Here is a 12,971-nt window from a genome sequence, read left to right as displayed (position 1 = left end):
TTTCAAAACGTAAGCAAACACGCTGTTGTTATGGTAACAGCGGTATTGGAATTTTAATGTCACTCCTTCTCCGGTATTTATGTGAAAGTGTTTTTGCTGCTGTAAACAATAGCTTGTGTTTTTGGATCATTGTGTTGTGATGAGAGGCTCAGCCGAGTGGGTGTTGTTCTTCTCAAGGCCTACAACACATTAACAGGTATGTCTCTCATTCCAACAAAATACTTTAGACAACTGGTCTGTCAACACCGCTGCCTCTACAACTAAAGGTAGTTTTGGTGATTTAAAAGGCATGTTTTGGTTGTGAATGACTCCAGGTGGTTGTGAATGACTCCAGAACGGAGTGTACCTCGTCAAATCACAGATTGTTGGTATTTCTTTTGGCAGCAACTTGTAATTGTTAAGCCGTTGTTTTCAAATGAGGTCACCTCCTCTTTGGTCAATTGGACAATAATAAACTGTTTAGCCTAAAAAGTCTGTCATTAACACATTGTCATTCTGCCAGTTTGCCTTTCTTGGTGACAGAATGCTGTTTATTTACCCATAGTTCTTCTGATCGGTCACTTCCTGACATCACCAGTGTTGGGGTCATTACAAAAAAATAACTAATATATTCGCTGTTACTTCTTTCAACAATAGAAAATGGCTTATTACTCCCTGGGAAAAGTCATTAGTTACACGAGGAGGTGTGGTATATGGCCAATATAACATGGCTAAGGGCTGTTCTTAAGCATGATGCAACGCGGAGTGCCTGGATACAGCCCTTAGCATTGGTATATTGGCCATATACCACAAATCATTGAGGTGCCTTATTGCTATTATAAACTGGTTACCAACGTAATTAGAGCAGTAAAAATAAATGCTGTCAGCCAATCAGCATTCAGTGCTCGAACCACTCAGTTTATAATACTTGGTATATTGCTTTTGCATTACACCCCAAAACGTTGCGCATCCTCACTCAGTGTAAACAATGTCAACGTTACGTTGGCCTATACACCTACACAAGTATACATAAAAATCAAGCCTTAGTTGAGGTTGGCCTTACAGGTGCTTGAAGAGATTGGAAGCCCTCGCCACCCTCTGGCGTTCTGGATGCACCGCCCCCCCACATTAAGCCAAATACGTCACTTAACTCCTGACATTGACGTTGAAGTGCAAAATCTAGTCCCTTAGGCTTAGAAGCTTTTCAAACTGTTCTGTAATGGAAAAACATGAACTATTAGACCTTTTCCATGGCGATTCCAGCCCTGACTGGATGTTCCATTGATAAACGTGGCTCACATGGCTCACTGATAAAGCACTTCCATTTCTCATCATTAAATGGTTTAGCATTGGCTTTTGTCCAGAGACAAACCCTGCCGGGATTGGTTATTGTGCCTTTGATCAATAGTTGAGCTGTAGGCTTCAGACCCATTAGGCATACAACACAGTGGACTGCTAACATTTGAACTTTTCTCTTTTCTCACACTTTTCTCTTACCCCCAAATGCACACCTCTCAGTTATATGCATTAGATGTAGCTAGCGCACCTCTGTAGAACTGAAAGAGTATAGCCTAGTGGTTGCACACACCATCGACATGAAGAAAGGTCGGTGTGACATACCAGTGGTACGGATGAGGTGCTTTAGGTACACCATAGATACGAAAGGCTACCGCCAGCTATACCCCCTAGGAGTCAGCACGGTAAGAGAAAGAGGAGTTTAACCCTTTTCATTTCCACAGGGTCGTATTCACTAGGCATGAAACAGAAGCAAACAGGCCAAAATGGGTACTTACTATCTAAACTTTTCCATTAAACGATTTGCATTGAACACCAAATGTTTTGTTTTGTTATGGTGTGCCCAAATGAATACAACCCAGTCCATGTCTCTACTGTACATAGCCTATCCTCCAATGCATGTTTTATTCTGTAGTAACCCGACTAAAGGTCAGCACAGCTGATCTGATTGCCCCTGTGACAGTATGCTGAGGCAGGTATCGTTTACATCTCTGGCTTTACACATGGGGCTCTGGTATTACAGGGAATCCACCCGCCTCACTCATCCCTCATTCTCCTTGTCTCTTTCCACAGGTGAGAAAAGTAAAGCGGGAGACAACGACAGTGCTCCGAGCCGTGCCCCTTCCCAGTCTCTCTCCTGGCCTGCCCTATGTGAGGCCCCTGGTCCTACCCGTTCCCCTGGCTCCGGAGGTGAGGAGCCCCAGCCCTGAGAGAATGGAGCTGACCCCACCGGGGGCCCCACAGGAACCTCAGGGACCAGCCACGGACGCCTGGGACGTCAGCGCGGTCAAGACCACGGAGGTCCTGAACAGGTCAGTGTGTAGTGTAGTAACAGACAGTTATTTTGGGGCCGTATGGTGGAAAGTTAGAAATAGGTAGTTTTTAACAGGTTAGTAGTTCATGATGTTTGTATTCATTCAGGAGCACAATAGCATGTCTGGAATTTGGAAAGAGGTTATATTAGGTAGCTGATTATTTTTATTAAATGCATAATAAGATGCTACGGATGCCGACAAATGTATGTAAAACGCGTTCCAATGCATATGGTATTGGTGGTTCAGTAGTCCATGTAGCACCTCTTCCCTGAATAATTAAAGCTTGTCTCATAGCAGAGAAGAAACACAGCTTGCAGGTCCTGGATGTCAGCCAAGACTTCTGAAGTATAGCCTAGTTTGCTAACACAGCTTGCAGGTCCTGGATGTCAGCCAAGACTTCTGAAGTATAGCCTAGTTTGCTAACACAGCTTGCGGGTCCTGGATGTCAGCCAAGACTTCTGAAGTATAGCCTAGTTTGCTAACACAGCTTGCGGGTCCTGGATGTCAGCCAAGACTTCTGAAGTATAGCCTAGTTTGCTAACACAGCTTGCAGGTCCTGGATGTCAGCCAAGACTTCTGAAGTATAGCCTAGTTTGCTAACACAGCTTGCAGGTCCTGGATGTCAGCCAAGACTTCTGAAGTATAGCCTAGTTTGCTAACACAGCTTGCAGGTCCTGGATGTCAGCCAAGACTTCTGAAGTATAGCCTAGTTTGCTAACACAGCTTGCAGGTCCTGGATGTCAGCCAAGACTTCTGAAGTATAGCCTAGTTTGCTAACACAGCTTGCAGGTCCTGGATGTCAGCCAAGACTTCTGAAGTATAGCCTAGTTTGCTAACACAGCTTGCAGGTCCTGGATGTCAGCCAAGACTTCTGAAGTATAGCCTAGTTTGCTAACACAGCTTGCATGTCCTGGATGTCAGCCAAGACTTCTGAAGTATAGCCTAGTTTGCTAACACAGCTTGCATGTCCTGGATGTTAGCCAAGACTTCTGAAGTATAGCCTAACTTGCTAACACAGCTTGCATGTCCTGGATGTTAGCCAAGACTTCTGAAGTATAGCCTAACTTGCTAACACAGGTTTTATGATTTTATGGAAGTCACTTAAAAGTGTATCAATCTATCTGCACACATTTTAGTAAACATTGAGTTACACGTTATTACAATACATACATGCACTATTACATCAAATGTTGGATGTCTGACAATTTTCTCCAGCTCAATGAGAAGAAATCTAATGTTATTTTATTTGGCCCCCGCCTTGCTAGAACCCAGATTCTGGCAATCATGTTTAAGGCTCGGTTTAGTCCCGTCCTATATCTCTGATCCTTTATCTCCCTACGAGCCAGGACGCAGCCTGAGATCCTCTGGCAGGGACCTGTTGACCATTCCAAAGTCTCGGTTGAAAAAGAAAGGAGACCAAGCATTTTCCATTAGGGCCCCTAGACTTTGGGAGGGTCTGCCAGACGAGATCAAGCTTGCAGATTCAGTGCCTCTTTTTAAATCCCTGCTGAAGACACAGTTTTATAAAGATGCTTTTAATGTATGATTTGAATGTGTGATTCAAATTAGCTGTCTTGTTTCCTTCACCTTCCTCCTGTCTTTGTTTATTTTCTAGTACTTTTATTTTATGACGAGAAACACTTTGTTACTTGTATTGAAAAGCGCTATAGAAATAGTTATTATTATTTTCAGTATGTAATAGTACAGTATGAGTTTAAAGGTACATACTAGTAACCCTGTGTAATAACACAGTACGAGAGACTAGTTGTAAATATCTTATGACCACTGTTTGCGTTGGTGAGACGTTCCCGTCATTGTAGGGTGATTGTGCTGAGTTCAGAACAGCCAGCTGCCATTTGGGATCTAAAAAGCCGGGAGCCAATCTTGGTCGCAAGGCTCCTGTGGCATCCCAAAGGCATCTAAACATATTTATTATAAGTTGGCTGAAACTGGACCCTGTCTGTCTGCTATCCCCAGTCTGGGAATAGCATGTCTGCAAAATAACATGTACAGCTGTGTTGGTTGGTTGTTGAGGCCTCCTTAGGGTTGATGTTGGCATTAGCCTAGTGCTAGCTAGCACACCCAGTGTTCAGTTGCTCTTAAACAAGATAGCCTTGTCCTCAGTGCATGGCATGCAGTCACTATGATGTAAGATTTAAGATGGAGCTTTTGTCTGTGGAGGGCTTAGTCAATCAGTCAATTAATCAATAAGCTTCCTGTAGGTAGTTGTTCATGGAAAAGACAAAATATTGGCCTGGTCATATTGGGCATGCATAAAATCAAGTTTGTTTTAATAGGAATTGCTTATTTAACCTTTTATTTAACTAGGCAAGTCAGTTAAGAACAAATTCTTATTTACAATGACGGCCACGCCCTACCCCGGCCACGCCCTACCCCGGACTACGCTGGGACAATTGTTTGCCGCCCTATGGGACTCCCAATCACGTCCGTTTGTGATACAGCCTAGAATCCACCCAGGGTCTGTAGTGATGCCTTTAACACTGAGCTGCAGTGCCTTAGACCGCTGCGCCACTCAGGAGCCCAAATATATATTTATTCAATGTTTATTCAGAATTAATAAATGGCTCAGTGGAAACTGGTAACTGCTGAATACAGGCTTCATGTTGTGTGGTGTTACTTGGAAGAGGACCTCTGACACAGGGCTTGTAAGAAATAAATGTGCTCACTAGATATTCAATGCTAAGTATCAGCTAGGAAAATGAAAGCAGAGCTCATCTCGCAGGAGCAAATGGAACATGTATGCTAAGCAAACAAAATAGTAGGAACAAGCTAACGGATGCTAAACTGAACCGATACGAGGCTGTGTTATGTTACAGCTTGTGTAGAACAGCTCTCTAGTAGTTGATCTGGAGACGAGCACATGTGTGCATGCACGCAAACACACGCACATACAGTATAAATGCATATGAGGAAGTGGTGGACTTTGCAGTGTTTTTTGTATCTTTTACTGCCTTTAAATAGATAAGATAACAGCGTCTAAAAATACCTTCAGGTAAAGCCTGAAACTGTCTTTGAAAACATGCATTAGGAGTGCCTGGCCATACCCCCAATACGCCTTCATTAATAGAAGAAGTGAATATGCAGTTGAAGTCGGAAGTTTACATACCCCCTTAGCCAAATACATTTAAACTCAATTTTTCACAATTCCTGACTTTTATTCCTAGTAGAAATTCCCTGTCTTAGGTCAGTTAGGATCACCACTTTATTTTAAGAATGTGAAATGTCAGAACAGTAGAAGCGCCAATATTTTATTTCAGCTTTTATTTCTTTCATCACATTCCCAGTGGGTCAGAAGTTTACATACTCAACTAGTATTTGGTAGCATTGCTTTTAAATTGTTTAACTTGGGTCAAATGTTTCGGGTAGCCTTCCACAAGCTTCCCACAATAAGTTGGGTGGATTTTAGCTCATGACAGAGCTGATGTAACTGAGTCAGGTTTGTAGGCCTCCTTGCTTACACACGCTTTTTCAGTTCTGCCCACAAATTTTCTATAGGATTGATGTCAGGGATTTGTGATGGCTACTCCAATACCTTGACTTTGTTGTCCTTAAGCCATTTTGCCACAACTTTGGAAGTATGCTTGGGGTCATTGCCCATTTGGAAGACCTATTTGCGGCCAAGCTTTAACTTCCTGATGTCTTGAGATTGCTTCAATATATCCACATATTTTTCCTGCCTCATGATGCCATCTATTTTGTGAAGTGCACCAGTCCCTCCTGCAGCAAAGCACCCCCACAACATGATGCTGCCACCCCCGTGCTTCACGGTTGGGATGGTGTTCTTCGGCTTGCAAGCCTCCCCCTTTTTCCTCCAAACATAACGATGGTCATTATGGCCAAACAGTTTTATTTTTGTTTCATCAGACCAGAGGACATTCCTCCAAAAAGTATGATTGCAAACCGCAGTCTGGAGGTTTTGGAGCAGTGGCTTCTTTCTTGCTGAGCGGCCTTTCAGTTTGTCGATATAGGACTCGTTTTACTGTGGCTATAGATACTTTTGCACCTGTTTCCTCCAGCATCTTCACAAGGTCCTTTGCCGTTGTTCTGGGATTAATTTGCATTTTTCGCACCAAAGTATGTTCATCTCTAGGAGACAGAGTGCGTCTCCTTCTTGAGCGGTATGATGGCTGCGTGGTCCCATGGTGTTTATACTTGCTTGCTATTGTTTGTGCAGATGAATGTGGTACCTTCAGGCATTTGGAAATTGCTCCCAAGGATGAACCAGACTTGTGGAGGTCTACAATTTTTTTTCTGAGGTCTTGGCTGATTTCTTTTGATTTTCCCATGATGTCAAGCAAAGAGGCACTGAGTTTGAAGGTAGGCCTTGAAATACATCCACAGGTACACCTCCAATTGACTCAAATGATGTCAATTAGCCTATCAGAAGCTTCTAAAGCCATTACATCATTTTCTGGAAATGTTCAAGTTGTTTAAAGGCACAGTCAACTTAGTGTATGTAAACCTCTGACCCACTTGAATTGTGATACAGTCAAATCAAATCAAATGTATTTATATAGCCCTTCGTACATCAGCTGATATCTCAAAGTGCTGTACAGAAACCCAGCCTAAAACCCCAAACCGCAAGCAATGCAGGTGTAGAAGCACGGTGGCTAGGAAAAACTCCCTAGAAAGACCAAAACCTAGGATGAAACCTAGAGAGGAACCAGGCTCTGAGGGGTGGCCAGTCCTCTTCTGGCTGTGCCGGGTGGAGATTATAACAGAACATGGCCAAGATGTTCAAATGTTCATAAATGACCAGCATGGTCAAATAATTATTAATCACAGTAGTTGTCGAGGGTGCAGCACCTCAGGAGTAAATGTCAGTTGGCTTTTCATAGCCGATCATTAAGAGTATCTCTACCACTTCTGCTGTCTTTTTAAAACGGCAAGTCTGGGACAGGTAGCACGGCAGTGTAAAACTAACAGGTCTGTGAGAGCCGGAATTCTTACTGGTTGGTAGGTGATCAAATACTTATGTCATGCAATAAAATGCAATTTAATTACTTAAAAATCATACAATGTGATTTTCTGTATTTTTGTTTTAGATTCCGTCTCACAGTTGAAGTGTACCTATGATAAACATTACAGACCTCAACATGCTTTGTAAGTAGGAAACACTGTCGATTTTGCAGGTTATCAAATACTTGTTCTCCCCACTGTAAGTGTATGTCAACTTCCGACTTCAACTGTACAGTGTATTTTTTTGTATCAACAAGACACAACCTTAGTAAAATGTTTGACAGATAACCTATGACAAAACAACACTATTCCTTTTTAGGTTGTAAAATGGGACTTTCTAGAGGGCTTTTTTACTATTATTATTTATTATTATTATTATTTCAAAGTTATTGTTAAAGGACAGTAGTTGCCATATTATTATTGTTACTAGGTATTGTTTGTTTTAGTTCATTTTCATTTGGACACTCTTGAAAATGACATTGTGCATCTAAAGAGATTTTCATCTAAATAAATATCATTACCTAATTATCCCTAGCAATAGCAGCAGGTGCTTTCCCATTGAGTGGCAACAGCCTTCCTCGTCATGCACTTCATAGGGACAGTAAATCTATCGGAGGCTTAAAGGATTATACCTTAAAAATACCCTAGTCTGGGGTATCGGATGGCCGATTTGGGGATCGGGTGACAGGGAGACCCTCGTAGCCTTTATAAGCAACCCTGTCTCTTGTTGTAGCTATGCTAATAGCTGACTGGTACAGTGTTTCTATTGCTGCTGTCACATGATGTGACGGACCTTTTAGCTAAAGTTCAGCAGACTGGTATAGCTAGCGAAGGATTGCCAGACCTATTTGGAAACGCATACTTTACTGCCTAAGAACCCAAAGCCTACTAGTTGCCTCATGTTTTCAGTGGAGTATAGGATGGCTAACATTGAGCATAAACTATGTATAAATAGTACAACTGTATATAAATACATGTGCAATTAAGCTGCCCTTACTTTCCATAGGTATGTGTCAGGCTTGTATCTGTGTCAGTACAGCATCCAGCACTAAGCAGGAACAAACTGGATCAAACTGGATTTCAACTGAGAGATGGGTAGAATGCTAGTGGTGTTGAACTGCATTTTGTTAAATCTTGAGCTGTGAGATCTAGGCCATTGGAAGATACGTACTTAGGTTATCAGTTGATTTCTCTGGGGTCAAATTGTAACCCCTTGGCTAGAATATCTCCTATTGGCCCCTCCTCTACTTCTCTGTCCCCTCTCTACTTCTGTTCTTCATCCTTCTATGCTAGTCTTTATCAGATCTCCCCTTTAAAAAACAACTACAATTACACATTTTCCATCAATTGATTCAGTCGATTAGTCTGCACTTCACTGTGCTACGTTTTCCACCTGTCAGCTTAGATGACCGGCATATAAGCAGGTTTTGAGCCATGAATAAGGGCTTCACTTTACATGTCGGCCTCTCACCGGTTTGGAAAATACCAGTTTGCCGGTGGCACTGCTATGCAAACTCCACATGTGCATGTTTAACATTGTACACACATCTCATTGAGAGTAGACTACAGTGGGTTTCCTAGGATATGACATAGAGGTATTGCATCATCATCAGAGATCACTAGGATACTACATAGAGGTATTGCATCATCATCAGAGATCAACTCGTGGTAACACTAGGAGACTGTGAAGAAATGTTTGCCCACTGTCTGTGCACGGTTTAGACATTGATCCTGTCTAGCAACCGGGATGGATGCTTCATCATTACAAAGGCTCCTATCAATTCATCCTCATGTCTCAAATCAGAAGCACAAGCCAGCATAATAAAGGCATGTGAACAACCCGCCCCTAGTTGGCTCTGGGATTGAAAAAAAGCCACCTTTCAGTTACTGGCCCAATGCTCTTAACTGCTAGGCTACCTGTCACATCACGTAGGCACTCATAGGGTCTCTTCTAGATACAGGCTACATGCACATGCTGGTTGTTGTATGTAGTTGCCATGGTTCACTGACTTGTGACCCATTATCTTTCTTAGAAAGAAATCCATTGAAAGCGGGTTGGGGGGGGTGTGTGTGTGTGTGGGTGTGGTGTGGTTGGGTTGGGTGAGGAATGTAACGGTCTGGTGTGAGTGTCAGACACTCTGGGGAGGTTATTGTTGGCCAACAGGGAGCCTCATCCAACAAGTCTGCTTGGATTTAAGGAGGGAAAACCCTAGTAGCTGGCACCTGTCCTCAACCATTCTAACCTATAGGATACTCCTACAATGGTTCCCATCTGCAGAAAAAGAGAGAGAGGATATCAATTCTGATTCAAACAGGTGTCATTGGCTCCTGAACAGCAAATAGGAGAAGAGGGTCAGAGACTTGGCTCAAATGTTATTGGCTGCTAAACCGGCCTATAGGTTAGGAGGGGGGGTTGGAAATGTATAGGAAGAGATGAGACTACAGTGACACTAGTCAAGAAGATGCTAGTTGCCATGGTTTCTGCCATGTTTGACTTCCAAGTCTGTCATTGACCCTTCACTCTCTAAAGGCCCATCTGTAGATGTGATGGCCATTTTCTGCTATTACAATTAGGCTATCAGCTGGTGTTTTGGTGTTGATTATTGACTATTTACACTGAACAAAAATATAAACTCAACATGGAAAGTTTTGGTCCCATGTTTCATGAGCTGAAATAAAATATCCTTGAAATTTGTCATATGCACAAAAAGCTTATTTCTCTCAAATGTTGTGCACAAATTTGTTTACATCCCTTTTAGTGTGCATTTCTCCTTTGCCAAGATAATCCATCCGCCTGACAGGTGTGGCATATCAAGAAGCTGATTAAACAGCATGATCATTATAGACATGCACAATGCCACAGATGTCTCACACAGGAATGTCCACCAGAGCTGTTGCCAGAGTATTCAATGTTAATTTCTCTACCATAGCAGTGCCACCGGCAAACTGGTATTTTCCAAACCGGTGAGAGGCCGACATGTAAAGTGAAGCCCTTATTCATGGCTCAAAACCTGCTTATATGCTGATCATCTAAGCTGACAGGTGGAAAACGTAGCACAGTGAAGTGCAGACTAATCGACTGACGTCATTTTAGAGAATTTGGCAGTACGTCCAACCGGCCTCACAATCGCAGACCACGTCTACCCACTCCAGCCCATCACATCAGCGTGTATGGCATCATGTTGGTGAGCGGTTTGCTGATGTCAACACTGTGAACAGAGTGCCCCATGGTGGCGGTGGGGTTATAGTATGGGCAGACATAAGCTACGGACAACAAACACAATTAAATTTTATCAATGTGAATTTGAATGCACAGAGATACGGTGACGAGAACCTGAGGCCCATTGTCATGCCATTCATCTGCCACCATCAGCTCATGTTTCAGCATGATAATGCACTGACCCATGTATCAAAGATCTGTACACAATTCATGAAAGCTGAATTGCATACACACAAGACATGCCACTCATTGAGCATGTTTGGGATGCTCTGGAACGATGGGTATGACGGCGTGTTCCAATTCCCGCCAATATCCAACAACTTTGAACAGCCATTGAAGAGGAGTGGGACAACATCCCACAGACCACAATCAACAGCCTGATCAACTCTATCTGAAGGAGATGTGTCGCGCTGCATGAAGCAAATGGTGGTCACACCAGATACTGACTGGTTTTCTGATCCACGCCACTACCTTTTTTTAAAGGTATCTGTGACCAACATAGTAATGGCCTAATTTATTTCAATGAACTGATTCCCTTATATGAACTGTAACTCCGTAAAATCGTTGAAATTGTTGCATGTTGCGTTTTATATTTTTGTTCAGTGTAGCTTAGTAAGAGGAAGTCGCCATGTTCCTGCTGCCATGGTGATTTAACCCCGTTGACCTGGCTTATGGCCATAATGTCAACGTGAAGAGCTGACACTGGTCAACCACAGTACAACTACAGGTCAAGGTCATTGGTACCTCTCAACATAATGAATCTGGATGATCATATGAGCATGTCACTGTGCTCTCGCCAGCTGTTCCCTTTCATTACTCTAGAATTATGCTAGAAATGCATTGAAAACTGGTTTACTGGTTGAGAAGGAAAGCTGCCTACAAACCATATTGCTCATTCACAATTGGCTACTTTTCTCTCCACAGTTCCAGCCTGTTCCCCCATTGCCCCTTTGGCAAAAATGTGGTAATCTCTGAAGCGTGATGGGTTTATGGTAGCATTCCCTTAACACCTTGGTCTATGGTGGAATGTACCGTCTGTAACTTGGGTTTTGAGAGTGTACACCAATAGGGGCTCAAGTAGGTAACCGGTCCAAGCTTTTTAGGTTTGGTACACTGCAGGTTCTATTCTCCAAAAATTCTAAGAATGGACCATGAAGCAGGCTATGGTTTATCGTCCTTATTAAAGTAGTGTGGAAGAGGCCTGGCGGGCGCAGAGGAGAAGGGGAGGAGGGCTGGAACACTGACCTCCAATCAGGAGAACGTATACTCCAGTAAGATCCTCATGGAGTCACCTGGACTGGAACCCAAACGGAATATGGCTCAGTTTCAACCAAAGTTTAGATTCCAGGCTAGTAGTCACATCCATATAATAATGCAAGGCTATGAACCTGAAATGAATTCTTGCTTGAATATGACCAATGAGTCAAAATGTGAAAATGGTAGTGTCAAACAAATTGTCCTTATACTGGTATAGGGTATTGAGAAACTATTATTTAAACAACCTGGTCAATAGGGCACTATGGTAAAAATGTGTTGAGTTGAATGAAATAAAGATGATTTATTTGTCTACAAAATGGTGGAGGGTTGCCAGCCTGGCCGAGTTGTTTGCTAGTTTTCCGTCACCTCTGCGAGGATTAAGTCTCCTCAACAGAGCCACTTGTTATTCCTTAAGTAAGGTAGTGGGTAAGCAGGATTTCCGTTTGCAACAATTCGTGACAGCACACATTATTTTAATACGCTTGCCAGACTGTTTAACACGGCCTAAGTATAGGGAAACATTTCTCGGCTGGCTTCCACTAGCAATACGTACAAATTGTGAAATGCTGTTGTGAGGTGCTCTTGGTACCTTGATGCGGAAGGGGGATTTCATAGACTATGTACGTAGGTTGTATTAGAGGAGGTAAGGGAAGAAAAAAATCTCACATACACACACTCATTCAGAATTCTTCAAGATAGAGGCCAGATCATGTGATATGGTAAGCTTTTGAAGTTGAATGAACTTCGGCCCATTTCGGTTCCCGACAAACTGAAACCTAAATCCTCTGTTTTGAACTTGGTACGGTGTTCGGCCTTTACACCCCGGGCAGCTAAACCAGTGGTATGTTCTCCCCTCTCAGCCCTAGACGGTGACATACTCACACCCTCCTTACCGTTAGACTACTGGAGCTACTGCACGTACCCAAAAACACAGAGTCCAAATATTTTCTCCATGGCCCATTTAACCACAATTCAGTCTTGTGTGTATTAGTGAGTCTATTGTTTAATTTCAAAAGTGTCTAACCCTATTTACAACCCATGATTAGACAGTATTAGCTGTTTATTGGCACAATTGCCAACTTTCATGTACTGTACCCCATGGTTATGAGAAAATGGCACTGGTGATTGAGGTTTGGCTTTCTTATGAAGGCTATGTAACCCTTTCCGTGGCAATATTTAGGGCTTTTTGCAGCAATTTTATACAC

The 12,971-nt window shown here is 42.7% G+C and overlaps 1 protein-coding gene across 3 annotated transcripts in view; it reads left to right on the top strand.

Moving 5' to 3' along the window:
• Positions 1-12,971, top strand: part of LOC110498428 (protein FAM13A) — an 83,079-nt gene that overhangs the window by 36,590 nt on the left and 33,518 nt on the right. For all 3 annotated transcript variants that reach the window (XM_090210340.1, XM_090210339.1, XM_090210338.1), the window contains exon 8: positions 2,068-2,306. In XM_090210340.1, coding sequence (XP_090066466.1) covers positions 2,068-2,306 — 239 coding nt within the window. The remainder of the gene's footprint in view (positions 1-2,067; positions 2,307-12,971) is intronic.

The sequence above is a fragment of the Oncorhynchus mykiss genome, chromosome 19 (assembly GCF_057628025.1).
Source record: "Oncorhynchus mykiss isolate SJ-2025 chromosome 19, ASM5762802v1, whole genome shotgun sequence".
NCBI classification, from domain to species: domain Eukaryota; kingdom Metazoa; phylum Chordata; class Actinopteri; order Salmoniformes; family Salmonidae; genus Oncorhynchus; species Oncorhynchus mykiss.
This window is presented reverse-complemented; position numbering and strand designations above follow the sequence as displayed.